Source organism: Melanotaenia boesemani, chromosome 1, assembly GCF_017639745.1.
Source record: "Melanotaenia boesemani isolate fMelBoe1 chromosome 1, fMelBoe1.pri, whole genome shotgun sequence".
NCBI classification, from domain to species: Eukaryota; Metazoa; Chordata; class Actinopteri; order Atheriniformes; family Melanotaeniidae; genus Melanotaenia; species Melanotaenia boesemani.
In genome coordinates, this window is record NC_055682.1 from 28,287,857 (window position 1) to 28,304,400 (window position 16,544).

The 16,544-nt window shown below is 37.9% G+C and overlaps 2 protein-coding genes across 3 annotated transcripts in view; one reads left to right on the forward strand and one right to left on the reverse strand.

Annotated features, from left to right (window-relative positions):
• The window catches only part of LOC121643108 (FERM domain-containing protein 5-like), an 85,950-nt gene extending 75,316 nt beyond the window's left edge, over positions 1-10,634 (forward strand). For both annotated transcript variants that reach the window (XM_041990333.1, XM_041990341.1), the window contains 8 exons: positions 570-657; positions 825-913; positions 1,949-2,012; positions 2,214-2,305; positions 2,390-2,464; positions 2,621-2,689; positions 2,788-2,894; positions 6,268-10,634. In XM_041990333.1, coding sequence (XP_041846267.1) covers positions 570-657; positions 825-913; positions 1,949-2,012; positions 2,214-2,305; positions 2,390-2,464; positions 2,621-2,689; positions 2,788-2,894; positions 6,268-6,857 — 1,174 coding nt within the window. In that variant the 3' untranslated portion in view covers positions 6,858-10,634. The remainder of the gene's footprint in view (positions 1-569; positions 658-824; positions 914-1,948; positions 2,013-2,213; positions 2,306-2,389; positions 2,465-2,620; positions 2,690-2,787; positions 2,895-6,267) is intronic.
• Positions 10,635-10,835: 201 nt separating this feature from the next.
• Positions 10,836-16,211, reverse strand: wdr76 (WD repeat domain 76). Its single transcript, XM_041990356.1, has 15 exons — positions 16,048-16,211; positions 15,693-15,809; positions 15,523-15,612; positions 15,334-15,426; positions 14,747-14,802; positions 14,460-14,577; positions 14,257-14,358; positions 14,034-14,071; positions 13,750-13,903; positions 12,956-13,114; positions 12,743-12,858; positions 12,521-12,619; positions 12,270-12,422; positions 12,126-12,179; positions 10,836-12,008 (listed from the first exon to the last, which is right to left on the reverse strand). The coding sequence occupies exons 1-15, from the start codon at positions 16,078-16,080 to the stop codon at positions 11,753-11,755; spliced, it is 1,638 nt and encodes a 545-aa protein (XP_041846290.1). The 5' UTR covers positions 16,081-16,211; the 3' UTR covers positions 10,836-11,752.
• Between the last annotated feature and the right edge of the window lie 333 nt (positions 16,212-16,544).

The window sequence follows — 16,544 nt, forward strand, 5'->3', positions numbered from 1 at the left end:
AAAACCAAACATGGTTTTAGCACGAGGTGGGGCAGGTGCCCCTGGTTCTTTAGTATTTGCACTAGGGGTTCCTCAAGGAAAAAAGGTTGGGAACCACTGCTTTAACACTTTTGGTCAATACAACTTTTACAACATTTGTTTGTTTGAACCAAGGGTTAAAATTAGTCAGCATTTCTTCAATTATTAAAAGACAGTGAATAGACTAGAAAATATTTCCACTATTAGCAAAATATGGTTTGACCAAATTTAAAAAATGTTTCACAATTTACCTTTTTGGTTTTATTTCACTTCTTCTTACTTTTTTTTTCCCTTAAAAACAAACAAATAACAACAACAAAAAAAAAACAAAGATCCTAACCTCATGTTTTTTAGTGATCTTGGACATAGTGAATTCCTTAAGCAAACCATATGCCTATAACATGCGTAAAGCCAGAGGCTTAGTTAAAACCATTCATTAACTCTTTTATTTCCATATGTTTCAGCAATAAAAACTAAATCTAAAAGCAAATGATGAGTTGATAAGTTTTAGGCCAGTACAAGAACTTAACGTTTTGGTTTGATTTTCTCAGAGGTCAGAGTCCGGAAACATCAGAGATGAACTTCCTCCAGAAGGCTCAGATGTTGGAGACGTATGGAGTGGACCCTCATCCTTGCAAGGTAGCATTTACAAAACAAGTTCCCTAATATTAAATTATTATAACTTCTTTTTTTAAAGTGTGTTATTGATGCAGGATATTTGTGAGAAAGTATAATGTCACTGTGGTTTTAACTGTTGATGGTTTTACTTTCTTTAAAAAAAAAAAAATCCTTTATGTTCTTGTCAGGATGTGTCTGGGAACCCAGCCTTTTTGGCTTTCACTCCTTTTGGATTCACCGTGCTGCAAGGAAACAGAAGGGTCCATTTTCTTAAATGGTGAGTACAAATGAATGACCCCAACATAACATTCATATCTCGGGTCTATCTATCATATCTGGAGGCATATTTAAATGTAAAGGTCTAGATTTGTAAGGAATATTATGTGCTTTGCATGAAATGAAATGAAATGAAATGAAATAAAATTGACAGCTCTCTTAAGGTGCCACCACAACATTTCAGTTAGGTTTACATCTGAACTTTACCTAAGCTATTGCAACACCTTTATTTTTCTTTTTCAGGGTCATTGACTTGTTATATTACCTAATTTCAGCCAAGCACAACCTGTTTAGAGAAATGGCCTGACATTTGATTAGATTACTTTGGAGATCATTACAGTAGAACCAGGTCATGTGGCTGCAAAACAAACCCACATTATCAATATGGGAAAACTGGAAACTGTCTTCAGTGTTTGCCACTTCTAAATAATCTTTTTTTTTCTTTTTAAATAGTCTCATAACCCTTCCCAGATTGATGTGTAGCAACAGCTGCTTCTCTTAGTTCATTGTGAATGTCTTTCCTCTTTGACACTGTATTAGCACACACCTGTACACCACACTGTGGAGTGTACAAAAACTTCAGTTTTTTTAAAGGAGGTCACACTTGCATTTATTCAGCAGCACAAAGTTTTTAAACGCTGTATTAAACAATGTATTCTGTCATATGTTGATCTTCATCTGTTGTGGTATCAATTTTAAGAGAAGTAAACAACAAGATTATTTTTTTATCAGTAATCATTAAATCATTAAAAAACTGAACTATCTTTTCACATTCTCTGCAGAATCAGTATCTTTATACGTATATATATATATATATATATATATATATATATATATATATATATATATATATAGTCAAATATAACATTGTTGTGGCTATTACTTGACCTTCTGTCACAAGTGCTGTTTTACCATCTTTGTCCTTTTCCGTCTCACTTCGTTTTGTTCCACTCATTCTCTCTGCTTGCTTTATTTTGTAATGTTTTATGTTCTCGTTTATTTTCTGTCCCCTATTTGTTCTGTCTTTGTATCTCAGGGAGGAGGTGACTAAACTCAAGTTTGAAGCAAAGACATTCCATATTTATGCAAATCAGAAGGAGGTAAAACAGAAACAAACTTATAACAATTCCAGAAAGATTTCTATATTGTTATCTGATTTTCCCTTACAAATCAGTACATTAAAGGCGGGATGTGTTGGTTGGTTGATATTATTGTTTTTTCCTTGGTCTCTCAATATGACTAAAGTATTGCTTGTATGAATAACTTGTACAACACGAGTTAAGGTACCTGATCTGTTACAGGACAGGAAGATAATACTTACTTACTTTGCACCTACACCAGAGGCCTGTAAGCATCTGTGGAAATGTGGAGTTGAGAATCAGGCGTTTTATAAGTGAGTAACAGGAGATGCAAAAATTGACCTAGGAACTGACATGTTATTTAAATTTCTGATTACATATGGTTTCTTCACTCACAGGTTGGAGAAATCGAGTCAAGTCCGCACTGTGTCCAGTAGTAATCTCTTCTTCAAGGGTAGTCGCTTTAGATACAGGTATGAAATTCAAAGTGTCTTTGCACAAGTTATAAAGTGAATCACTCACAAAAATTAAGGACATACTTGCATATATAGTACTTATGCTATTGTTTGCAGAGCCTTGGGTGAGTTCATTACATGTTGTCATCTTTTTCTCATCTCTGTTTTTCTCAGTGGAAAAGTTGCAAAAGAAGTAATGGAGCAAAGTGCCAAAATTAAGAGAGATCCCCCTGAGATCCACAGGTCTTAATTTATTAAATTAAGCAATCTTGGAACTCTGCATTTTAGCTTTGAAGATCCTTTTGCATAATTATTTTTATTTGTTTTTATTTTATCCCAAGGGCTGGCATGGTGCCCAGTAGGAGCTGTCCATCTATCACTCATGGTCCTCGTCTGACCAGTGTACCAAGAACCCGACGGAGAGCTGTGCACATCTCAATAATGGAAGGTAAAACTCACACACATTCACAAAAACACAAGAGAGATCACTCTGAAGTGAGGAGTAATAAAAGCAGTCACCATTTAACAGGGGTTGGAGAAGTGTGTCTTCAGACTCTTCTAATCCAGAAGTTGTCTGGATTAGATGAGTTGTCTGAGCAGAGTTTGGAAAATAACTTTTGGAATTTAATGCCTTTCTAATTACTGTGTTAAAGTATAATAAGTTAGCCAGCTATTCTAAAAACTAAAGAAATATTTTACTTTTTATATATTCTTTACAAATAGTATTCTTGTTGACAGTAGCTCTGTAGTCCAATATTGAACTGAGAGATCCTGCACAGATTCCTGTTCTAAGCTACTTCTAAGTTATTTATTCATGCATTTACACTGTTCATCTGTTTTCTAAAACAGGATGAGCACACACACAATACTGCTGCTGTGTTTCCCAGAAATAAGTGCACAGGCTTGGCAAATATTTGGAATAATTGTTGGTACAACAAACTACTCAGAAACTGGTGCTATTGATTTAAACCACTTTAAAATAGCAGATTAAGTCATTGCTGTCTATGCACCAATACATCAATACAGTCTGCACAGCTGTTTTACTTTTTGAAGTAAAACAATCCATGGTAGACTGGATCAGACATGTGGGAACAAGAGCAAAATGCTCTGTGTAAGTGGAGATTTGGGGTAAGGTTGACCAGGTTTGTCCCAGCATGTCCAACATCCACTTAACAATCCATGTATTTTATTTCTTCAACACAATAGTCGTGTGACAAGGCAGGGTCTAGCCGCAATGCAACAAGGCGCTGCTCATCACACTCTGCATGAAAATGTTGCAGAAGTCATTTTTTCTTTGTGTGAATTTTGCTCTCCAGTAGCTCCATTACCCAGGATTCCTTATGTGTGTATTTCTGTCAGTCATTTAGTATTCAAACTTAACTCAAGGATGAAATGGTGAATTATGTTATTGCTGAAGGTATGAACCTGGTTAAAAAAAGTCTCATTAATAAAGTGGTAATGAGAAAAATGAAAATGGTGGAGGTGGGGGTCTCTCAGGAGGTTCTGACTTGCTTGTATGATAGCTATGTCTTTGTTGCTAATATTTTTTTATTGGACTCGTCTGAGCGTTCAAACCTCTCACTGTCCCATGGGTCATGAATCACTATCTTCAGTGTGATTTGTTCTGCTGTGGACAAATCCATATCACAAGTGGAGTACCTTTTAACACTCTCACCCAATTTTAACACATTGCACACACTTTCCTGAATGGTGAAAGTAGACTGCAGTAAGTGCCTCTCCATGTCAACAGCCTCCCCTACAGAGTGTCACTCACACTCAGTATTTGCATTTTAGCTTTCTCTGTCTCTCTTGGATGAGTTTTTTTTTTCTAACACACACACATACAGACACACAGACTAAAGATCGCCCATCACACACTGGCCTCAGGCACTGTTTTGTCATGAGAAAGTCATCCTGTCAGTTTATAAAGGGCACTTACTGTCCCTTCCCTCCTCCAACTGGCTATTAACCTTTTGCCAATGCTTCCACTGAGAGCAAGTTTGCTCTTAGTTGATCAACTTGATCAGATTAATACACTTTTTGCAAAGTTTATTAACAGCAACAGGGACAAACTTCCTTTGTCAAACTAGACTTCCTCTAGACACCCCATTAAATGCAGCAGTGACAAACGAACCCCCTGTGTTTTGTCATGTTGCTCTGTTTGCCCTGGTATTTCAACTGGTAATAATATCTCCGCCTGAAAATAACTCCTGCTGTCATGGGTCCATAGCATGTGTCACAGCCAACAGCAGGGAGGGAGCAATGTGAACTGTGATACAAGTGGACTGCATTCCTTGGCCTTGTCTTATACTCTCTTAGTGCTCTCTTTTTTTGTCTGCTGCTGTCAGCCTGCCTGCCAGTAGGTATGAACTATCAGCCTGAGAGTGAAGTGCTGCTTTGAGAGCCAGCTGCAGTAGAAGGCAAAGACAAATAACCAGTGGATAGAGAAAGAAGAGGCCGTTTGAAGACAGCCACACAAGAAAAAGAGCAAGTTTTTCAAGGTTAAACTGTTTTTTTTAGTGTAGCTGAATCATGGTGAAGTGTCTGATCCGGATCAAGACCAAGGTGAATGTTCACTTGCGTATGATCAACCATTGTTATCGGGATGTGAAGGTGCGTGTGCTCTCACTGGGACCCAGGCTTTTGGGCAAAGCCCTTGGGGTCCTACCACTATTTCCAGCTCTCCCTGGAGGCTCTTCTACCTCAGGCTCTGGTCCTGGTTTGGGACAGAGCTCCAGAACCCCATCCAGGCTAGCTGTACCAACCTCATTCCATGGCAGCAAGCAGTCACAAGCCAACTGCTCAGGTAAAAAAAACTGTGCTGGCTTTGTGATATTATAATAACTGGGAGTCACTTTCTGAATTTTTATAGAGAATGTTGAATATTATAGTCACTTAAACATTTGCACTGTTAATTACTTTGTCTTAGTATGTCTTAGTGTAATTTTTTAATTAAGGGTGTGGGTTTTTTATTAAAAAGCAAAAAACTGAAACTATTGTATTTAAGCATGACATGAATGTAGGAGTAAAAATATACCTTTGAAATAACTGTATAACTGTTGATGAGACTCCCCACTTCCGAGGTGCAATCTCATCTGAAGTTGAATTTGGTTAAAATAAAAATGGGAAAGATAGATCAGTTTTACTCTGAACTGGTTCTGTGACATGGGAATGACAGATGTTCAAACTGAAGCTTTAAAGTTTTTTTTTATTTTTTTTTATGGTTTTTTACTTGGAAGTGACTTCAGGCAGCCAAATATATACTCTTATGCACCAAAACAAACCATCCATCCATCCATCCATCCTTTTCCATTTTTGTGACTATGATTTCTTCTGTAAATGTCTGTGGCAGAAATGTTCCCTTCAACCAGCTACATTTTCCTGATCAAAGATCAAAATTCCCTATGACCACAAAACATTGTATTATCATAATTATTAGAAAGTTTGCACAAAGGTGTAATGGGATAAAAGGGTAAAGTGATGACATTTTAGATTAAAAAGGTTATTGTGACATCATTGTGTTTTGCACGTGCCCTTTTCTGCCCATTGTTTAACACAGAAACATCATTGGCTCACAAGTCTCCACAGGTATTTATGTAGACTCAAACTCACTGGTTGGTGGAGGCATACAACTATGGGATGGTAATTTCGGCTTTAATGTGTTATCCTGTGAGATGAAATGTACCAGCTGAAATGAATCCCAAACTTCTCAACAGTCTCGTTATCACTCCTAATGTCAAATCAGTATCGTTTGCTGTTCTAACTAGCTCCATAATACTGTACCTTTGAATAATGGCTAATTAATGCATCCATGTTTCCAGGTTTAGAGTCTCTTCGAGACAGTGCCCACTCCACGCCTGTGCGCTCTGTTTCCCATGGTGACTCCTTCATGCCTTCCCGGGGCCAGATGGTGGATGGCAGCGAGGCTAGTACGTCAGCAGTGATTTCTGACGAGGCCTACAGCCCCTCAGACAGCGTGCTGCCTACGCCTGTGGCAGAACATGGAATGGAGATGCCCTTGGCTCGTCACCTCAACGGCGCACCCTGCAGCATCGATGAGGAGAAGGAGTCAGAGGCAGGGGCATTAAAGGAAGGGCATGCAGTGGAGTTCAGGTCCAGCAGGAGAGCACTGGGTGTGGTCAGGAGCAGGCAATCACCACCCAGTGATGTAGAGGAGCTCAACAAGTTTATCCTAAGCGTGTTGCGCCTGTTCCTGGTTACCATCGGACTGCTGTTCGTCCTATTGCTGCTCCTCATCATGCTGACTGAGTCAGACCTGGATATAGCCTTCCTGAGAGACATTCGCAAGACACCTGAGTTCCAGCAGTTCCACTTTGAATATTTCTGTCCCCTGCGGCGCTGGTTCGCCTGTAAGTTACGGTGGCTGGGAGGTTTCCTCGTCAGCAAGTGAGTTGAATGAACATACAGAATGACTGAACGCAGGCTCCACTGATGATGAAGGTGGGACATGTTTAACAGACAGGTCAGAGGATGGAGGAGAGGATGGGAAAGATGCTATGTTTATAATATCAGCTCGGCTTTTCCCGGCAAGGGTTCCTGTCACAAGCCACGGACTGCCGTGATTATAATGTACGACTTTCACTATGAAGAAAAGAAGTCACATTTTACGTTAGAAATTCAGGTCATCTCAAGGTATTTTATTTTTACACGAAGTCACAGTAATTAAATTTAATTCAAACTCTGATAGACTTCATTGTTCAAGCAGAGATCATAGTTGCCTTTATTTTTCTATTCATTTCTATGTTGTAACATTAGGATGGGACAAAATGACCTGAAGTTTGAAGGTGTGTGTTACAGGAAGAGAGTTAAGTAAAGTTCAGAGAGAAAACGAGAACAGGAGCAACCCTGCTTATTTGTAATGATATCAAACAATCAGTGACTTTCCTGATGGCCATCGTTTGAAGATTGACCAGTTTGTTGGGGGTTGGAGAATGTATGAAATGAACACGTAAGCAGCACGTCTTGAAAGCAGATGTGACTTGAGTCTGATGATAATTTAAATATTATTGTATTATTTAGTTCTAAAGCAGATGCAAATACACTTTATATATTTTCCTCAACTTTCCAAATCTGGTATGGAACTAAATTAAAACTTTTATAAATAAATTTAACAACTGAAAAAAGTTAGTTGCAATAGCTTTATAGCATGTGTGATGTAGGTGCTGCCCTGTGAGGGGTTGGATAATTATTTTTGAAGTACGCTAACTTTGTTTGTGGTCAGAGCTTTGTTAGATGTTATCACACGTTTTTGTCCAGAACACTAGAAGACAGTTTTACTAATAGGATATAATAGAAAAAGTATTTGTTCTTTATTAGGTTTTAAAATGAGGAAAATACAACCTCAGACGAAAAACACCATTTAATATTTTATACCAGTCATTTATACCATATCTTTATTTATTTTGGCAAAAAGCATTACACCCTTACTGCTTCCACAGGCATTAAGAGGGTAAGTATCAGCTGGCAATACACTCGATTAATTGATCATCAGCAAGTGGGAGCACTGAAGGCTTGAAACAATCACTTTGTGTTAACAGTGTCATTTAGGTAACACACCACCAATTATCCTAAAGAAGCAATTCAGAAGTATCAGTCTGGAAAGACTCATGAGGCCATTTCCAAACAGTTTGCTGTCCATCATTTTATTTTTAGAAAGATTATGTACAGGCGGAAAACATTCAAGACAATTTCCAATCTTCCCACAAGTGAACATCCCATCAAATTCATCCAAAAAAAACTGTCTGTCCAACAACTAAAGTTTTCCGGAATTGGGTCATTTAACAATAAAATGATCCAGAGCACACTGATATATCTTCACCACCATAGCTGTAACAGAAGAGGATCAAATGCCTCCAAACTTCAATAAAACATTGCAGCATTATCTAAAGACAGCTGATCATACAACAGTGTGAGAGACTGATAACATTATACAGAAAACAATTCAAGTTATTGCTGCTAAAGGTGGTTTAATAAACTACTGAATCAGATAACAGTAGAATAATATACCATGAATTGTTGCTCAATCTGAGGTTATATTTGTTTAATTTTAAGACCTGCTAAGGAAGTAAAGGGTGTAATTTTCTTTTCATGTGACTCTAAGTAAATAATGGAAGTTATCAGTTTACAGTTGATTAAAAAGCAGCCAAATAACACTAGCACTAGTGACTACAATCAGTTTCTGTGTGTGAGGAATAATTTGTCACTTTGCTGTAGGTACTTTTACAGTAGATGTAAAGGTGATGGGACAATGTGAGCTAGCACCGTAGTAGTAAAGTGTTTGGTTAGTTCTTTAACTCCCATAAGCAGCAGAAGGGGTTCATCTTGATGTGCAATACTGTTGATATATATTAGAAAACAAAGAACAGAAATCCTTTTTTCATTAAGGGAAATTTGTCTTTATTTCATCTTTGTGAGATTTTAAAATTAGCGCTATTTCCTGCAGTGTATACTGTTGTTAAGAATTCATTTTTAGTTTAAAACCCTTATGAAGTGATTAGCTTAAATTTCTTTAACTTTACTGTGTTTAGACTTTTGCATTTATCAGTAAAAGCTGAGTTTAAAGTCATGTTTTCGATTTTTGTGCACTACTGTCCTGTTAACATATTGAGGCTTCCTCGCAGTGACTTTAATGTGTGTGAAGCATTGTTTTTACAGTGAATATGTGGTTTTCAACCCTGCATAAGAGAGCCTAAGATAAGTTATGTTTATGTCCAATACTGTAAAACTTTATCATTACACCTACCAAAGAAACCTCTGTTGTCTCATATGTTAGCGTTTGCATCAACAGATGGAAATGTCTATGCTCTGCTGTACTTCTTTAGCCTTATTACTTGTATTTTGCAAACTAACCTACTGTGTGTCTTTAAAATCCAGATCAACTGAATTAGTCCCAAAAGTTTTGAAGGTTCAGTATTATTCTGCTTTTCAATGCTACAGGTGGTTGCTCAAGATATGGATATGTATAAAAGAGTGTGTATCAATGGTAATTATGGTTAATCAGCAGGTACATGGATGTAATTGATGTATTTACTGTTAAATCAGTGATTGGCTGAGGGATTCTGTCTATTTAGGTGCTTGTATGTAGTGTGAAAAGATATTAATATTCCAAGTCTTTCCTCAAAAACTCCCAGTTTTCAAGGTAATACAAAGCATAACTTTTAGAGTCACATAGTGTTAATTATTAAGCTGTAAATGCTGATTTTATATATGTACATGGTAAAAAAAACAAAAAAACAAATCACCACAAGAAGCATTAATAATTCTATTCTTATTCCCCTTTTGTTCAAGGTTGCATAAGGAACAGAAACAGTAACGGATATGTTTATATATTATTAAAAAATATTTTGGCATTGGTTTTTAAATGTGATCATTTACTATATATATATATATATATATATAGTAACTTATCACATTTATGTATATGCTTTTATTAACATGGTACTTGGGTAATTAGGAGTGAGGAGGGAAAAAAGCCAGTCATTTTGCTTTTTACCTGCCTATTTTGTTCAAGTGCAACAAAAAAAAAAAATAAGTACAGCATAACCTCAGCAATAGTGTGTTTAGGATAATTACCATGAATTGTTAACTGCAGTTAAAAGGCTCAGTCTTCAACAAATGCAAAATATTTTTAAAATCCTGTCACAAAAAACAGCCTGTAGATGCATGAATGAAAGGAACGGATTCCTGTTCCTGGAGACGTTTTCATATAAATCCCATAGAGCCGCCAAATCTTAAGTCTGCTAGTGCTTGACTGATCAATTTTAATTTTTCTTAAGTCACCCATTATCACTTGTTTTTGATAAAAAAAAAAAAAGTTTTACAGCAGTGAAGGTGAAACGGATCATTTTAGCTTTTCTACAGCTGGTCATAAACAGCAAAAGTAGCATTTTCTACTGCCTTGATTTTCTTGTTTGTGCAATTACTTTCTGTTGATTTTTTAACAACTAGAGTGGCACAGTAATGAAAAGCTGTGACAGTTTCACTGACAAGCAACTCTTGTTTTCATTTAACTGAATCATGTCAACAGGAACAAGGTCTCATATGTTCTTACCATAAGCTTCCTTACTGTACCAAGGCCTTGCACATGGCAATTTCTCTGTAAGCATGTGTTCTGCATTTATTACCTCCAAACAAGACTGGTGTAATCTATGAATAAATATTATTTACAACTGGCAACTATTCTAATTATAATTTTGATGCTAAATCCACAGAGCAAAAAAACAAAAACAAAAAACAAACAAAAAAAAAAAAAAAACAAGCAAAAGGCTTTGAGAATGAAAAACATTCAAGAGTAATGCCTGGATGATTTACAGGGTCACTTTGTTACACTGCTGAAATCTTCAGGTAATATTAACAGAAGTGAAATATTTAAAACAAGAAAAATATTTATTCTGTTAAAGTAGCCACAACTATTAAAGAAAATATCAAAGAAGATAAACACATTTTACAAATGGTCATTCTGCTCTTTCACTGTGGTACAAGCTTTACAGAGAAAACCAAAATTACTTAAATTCTATAAGATATTTAGATCATAACATTTTCATATACTTACATATACTCATTACTTCTGTAAGGCAAGTATGTAGGAATCACCAAAATGATTAACAGAAAACTTGGTTATACAGTGTATTCCATTTGCATTTCCATTAACACAGATTTAATCAAGTCATGGGCTGGCAACTCTGCATAACAAGTCAAAATGGGAAAGAAAAGTGACTGAACCAGAGATTGTGCAGACTAAGGAAAACGAAAAAAAATTGGAAAAACGGAAAAACTGAAAGTCTGAATACACTAATTTAATACACCTCAAGTACAAAACATGAAAATCCCCATTTTGTTTTTATTTAAACTGCATCAATCCCTGATGCTGTGATACAGCATTTACCAAGTTGAAGTTATTCCAGCTGAATATTAGTTTAACTATTTCCTAACACTAACTAAATGTAGCAATATCGATTTTGTTGAAATTAAACAAAATTGTGACACTACTGATACAGGGCCACAGTACACAACATGAAAGTTTATACTACAACTAAGGTTAAGATCTATCTGAAAACTTACTTTAGCGCCTCAATATTTCAGAACGTTACTTGTTACAGGACAGTTAATGTATTAAAGCTATAAAGACACAAAGAGGATGAGGAAACATGAAGGAATACGGTCCAACAGTGAAAAAGCCATCTACACATTCTGGGTTGCACAACTTGATTGTGACCAAACCAACAGTTCGTCTTGTCTTGCTGAATCTGACCAGGGATGTGGCTCACCAACTCTTTGGTCTTCATTTTAACTGGAGAAGACATGCAGGCGTCCTGATGCATTGCCCCCCAGCAAGGCATTCCTTGTGGGGTGGAAAGCAGTGACAGACAGAACTGTGTTAAGGTTCTCATCATCTGTAAAAGAGTGCAGGGGTTGTCCACTTTCATGAAACACCTGCAGCCGTCGAGGCTTCATTGTGCTACCCACAACAAAGCAGTCTTCCTGTTTGGGGTCCCATACTGCTGATAGCTTCGACAGCCAGCGGCCTGTACGCATGTCATGTCTGCAAATTCAAGTCGTAGAAAAAAAAAAAGGCATAAAAGTAGAAAGAAAACAGGACAATGTGAAATGTGAAAATGAAAAAACAAGCAATACAAGTTTCAGTAACATGTGATTGTACCTGATAGATGCCAGCAAGGGAGGTTCACTACTCATCGCTGCAGTGTCATATATCCTGTGGCAAAAAACGTAGAAAAATAAAAGTTCATTCAGGTGTCAACCCCAGTAATAAACTAGTCTAATTACTAACATCTGCTGGCTTTACCTGATGTGGTTGTCCATACAGGAGGTGAGAACTTTGTTTCCAGTACACGGGGAGAAATAAGCACTGGTTATGCTTAAATTGTGGCCATACAGCTGAGAGACTGCCTGACTTTTGGTTTTCTTCAGGCATCGACTGTCATAAATACTCACCTCACTGCAAATGAGAACACATTTGTTTAACAGGCAACAAAAAATAAAAAGACTAAATGGAGAACGGTAAATAGTAAAGATTAAGCTAGTATTCAGTCGTACCTGCTTTCTGCTACTGCAAAGTACTGCATCTGGAGAGGGTGGACGCTGACACAGCGCAGGGTCTTGGGGTCCAGTGAATGGAGAGACTCATGGGAGTTTCTTCGAAGGAATTTAAAAACAATTTACAACCACCACTTTATGATGCTCATATCATACAATTAATTTTCAGCACCACCAAAAAAGATGAAATTTCTCATCAGCTCAAGAGGAGAATGGTCTTACCCTGGGGTTCTCCTATCAACGATAGCGACCTCCCCATACCAGTTCCCAACTACTAGTGTTGTGCAGTCATGTGACATGAAAGCAAACGTTTTCAGGCCATCGCCGATATCATAAACCTGGAAGAATGTACAAACCTATTTATACATCCCCTCTGGGAGAAACAGATACATCTCAGCTAGAAAAAGTGGAGAAAATATGGCTACGGTGACTTACATGGTCAAAGGCAGATTTCTCAACATCCATACAGCGCAGAGATCCGTCATAGCTGAGGCTCAGCAGCTGGGTGGGATGAGCCCTGGAGAACGCCATGCAGACAACAGGACGGGTGTGGGGCTCAAAGAGCAGAACACCATCATCGCCCCAACCTCCACCCTGATACGAACACATTCTTACATTAGGTGTGTGTTAATACACGCACCTAGTGACGTCACACCACAACGCATTGTGGGATTTTGCAGACACGCCGGCAATATCATGGCTAACAAGTTTAGTAACAGCTAGCTTGAAGTGAACTTCTTTCTGATATATTTTCAACTATGATGAGGGCTTGTTGTGTTTTAAAATGCCACAACCAACCATCCTCAGGGCTGACATGGTACATCACTGCAAAATGGTGTTAGTCTTTTAGTTTTCCAGCCTGGAAACAAAACACAAACTCAGTGTCCACAACTCCAGTGTCTCCAGGCAGCTCTTTTGTCGTATCAGATATCATTGGCTGTAAGTGCCTTAGCGAGTATCTAGATTTTTGGGACCAGTCCTCATGCTTGTATGGGCCAACTCCACCTAACTGGATTTTGTTTTAGATAACGTTCCCTTGCCTGCTTGTTCAGTTTTTCTCTGTATGGAACAGCACTCTTATATTTTCTCCATCTATTTTTTTTTTTTTTTATCTGATCTTCTGTTGTGGTGTTTCACTCTGCTGTTTTCTCAAATATGCAGGCAGCGTCCCACAATGCACTGTGGAATGACGTAGATGCCCAAACTTTCGTGGAGCAAAGAAAACTCACCAAATTCCAGAGACCCACTTTTCCCCACTTGTCTCCTGCAGCCATCAACAGGCTGCTGCTGCAGGGGTGGAAGGCTGCAGAGAAGATGCGATCTTTCACCACCTTAACCACTTGTTCCTCCGTTATCCTCATGCTCATGAGTGCAGAGCGGTAGCTGTGTTTAGATATCAGTGTAGACTGAATGAGCTTTCATGGCAAAGATAGCATAAACACTTTAAAATGCAAGTTCATTTAAGAAAAGTACTAATGTGTTTCTGAACATTAACAAGAAAAACAAAACTCACTCCTTCAAGTTAAGCTCCATCTTTCGTTCTTTTGTGTCCTATAGAAAGAAAAACAGGGTGAATATTAAAGAATTACTTACTAAAGATGCAGCCCTAAAAAGTTTGGTTAAATATCCAACTTTTAACATTATCTACGTCACTTATGATCAGATCACCCAGGATAGATATAAGCACCTAATGTGAAAAGTCTTGTTTTAAAACACTTGAGAAGAGTAACTTCTACCTCAGAGCAGAGTTCAAGAAGTTGTGAAGGAAGCTTGGAGCCTTCTTCCATGTTGATTGGATCCATGGGCAGAGGGCCAGCAGGCTTCTTTTCTGGTTTTGACTTTAAAGCAAGAAAATAAAAAAAAATATTGAAAGAGAACAAGATAAATGTGGAATTGCAAAAAAATGGGGTATTGTATATAAATAGACATATATTAGTACCCTTTCATGGACGAATGTCCCCCTGGGTTCAGGAGGAAGTGTCAATACCTCTGCCGCTTTATTTTGGAGGCGCAAGGATTTGCGAGCTGGCAGCACTTCCTTCACAGCAGCCTGTGGCCTGCAAATACAGATTAGATTGACAATAATAGAAAAATAATTTCTGAAGGGAAATTATAATATTGTTATTAGGGATTTCTTCTCTTTTTTATTACTGAAATTCCATCATTCATAAAATGCTGATAAATGAGCTCTGAGATGAGTGGCAACAGTTTGGTGGGAGACTGTACCTCAGACCCCTCTGTGAAGGCTTTGGTCGTGTCAACTGCTTCAACTCCACAGTTGCCTTTTGACATAGAAAACAAGTAATACCAATACTGTATGTTCAGTCAGTATATGAAACAGATCACAAGATAGTCAAAGTGAGCCAAACAAGCTTTTGCTAAATCAAGTCATTTTGTGCCATAAGGGTTTGGGTCAGAACTTTTTCCAACTTCAAACCTTCCTTTTGTTCTTTACTATGTAGCTCCACCAACATTTCCCTTCTTAGAAAGCTGGTTATGGACTCTGATCTTGTTTATTTATATATATATATATATATATATATATATATATATATATATATATATATATATACACACACTGTCTTTTAAAACTTGATATACATTACCAGGGCAAAGGCACACTTTAATAAAATTAAGTGCAACATTTCCTGTACTGCAATTTTTAATTTAGAACAACGATATAACCAGCTCCAACATGTTGTTGGGATAGATGTCCTCTCTGGTAAAGCCAAGTCAATAATTGGGAATTTAAGCAATGTATCTGATGACTACTACTCAGACTTGGTGTGACCACAGCCACCCCATCAGCCTACCTGGAATAAGTTAATAGAGGAGAGGAAAGCTTGGTTTTGTCTGATGTTCTCCAGGCGCTCCAGTTCATAAGCAGAAAGTCCTCCACAGTCATCCTGTTATACAATACCACGGGATATTTTTTTAAACTTCCAAAACTTGGTGTCGAGAAAACATGTAAAGATACAGAATTACACAGTTTTGGTACTTACAGATGTACGTTCCATGTCACCATTTTCAACATCCTCCTCATTCTTTGGTCTTTTCATCTGACTATTTTCTTCTTTGTAGACTTTTGTTTTCTAAAAGACAGTATGAGTATATTACTAAAACAACAGCTAAAAAGTTTTCCAACATCACAGACTTTGTTGACTCCTCTCACCCGCTTCTTTACGGTAGTTCCGTTTGTCGTGTCTGGAGAGTACTGGAGACGTTTCGGTGTCAGGACGCTCCGAGATGATCGTCGAACTGTTGCCTCGGGATCCTCGGGAGTCAGGTCCTGCCAGGTGGGCATCGTTAACAATTAACAACTTTCCAGAAACTAAGCCGCTCCTGCAGCTTTTCCAAAGAAGTTTATATTTAACATACTTGTGTATTAATTACAAATATTGCCTCTAACATCTGTTACATCATCTCCAGTTTTGTGCCCACACTTAGCTAATGTTAATAAACGACAGCGGCTGTCAGAGTAATAAGAAACGAAACCTTATCCGAAATATCCCCGATAGTTACTGTACCTTAACAGAAGCTTTACGTCTTTGAGTGGTCATTTCAGTAAACTTGTAACGGGATGTATCAGTAGCTTCTAGAGACGAGCGAAGGCGATGCACGCGCACCTCACAGCTGCCAACTATTGATACTCGTAATGTGAAGGAGAGTTATTGGCGCCACATGGAAGAAATGTTTTGTAACAAGTCCCTCCCGTCTGCGTTGCAAAACAGAATTCTTGTAGCTCATTGGATAGTATCAAAACGTCATCAGAATAAAGGGGTTGTTCCCGGTAGAGCGTCACTTTGGTTGAAATCAAGTCATTTTCTTCCATAACAAGAACTAAGAGCTCTTCAAGGAAAGAGCGACCTCAACATCCTGGCAGCAGAGATGACAAAAGGGTCCGCTCCATTTATTGCCCGGGTGACCAAGCGGGTCGGCGGAGTGTTCACCACATTTAAAATAGGCGGGCAGCCGGATGACCCGCTCAGATCCGACGACGTGCTCGGCGAGAACGCCCCTTAAA

What these genes read in the sequence shown, in the direction of transcription:
- wdr76 (XM_041990356.1), bottom strand. Translation starts at nt 16,080, where the DNA reads ATGACCACTCAAAGACGTAAAGCTTCTGTTAAG. An exon ending in GACGTAAAGCTTCTGTTAAG is followed by an intron (nt 15,810 to 16,047) that starts GTACAGTAACTA and finishes CCCACCTGGCAG; the next exon opens with GACCTGACTCCCGAGGATCC. An exon ending in GTGACATGGAACGTACATCT is followed by an intron (nt 15,427 to 15,522) that starts GTAAGTACCAAA and finishes ATTGTATAACAG; the next exon opens with GATGACTGTGGAGGACTTTC.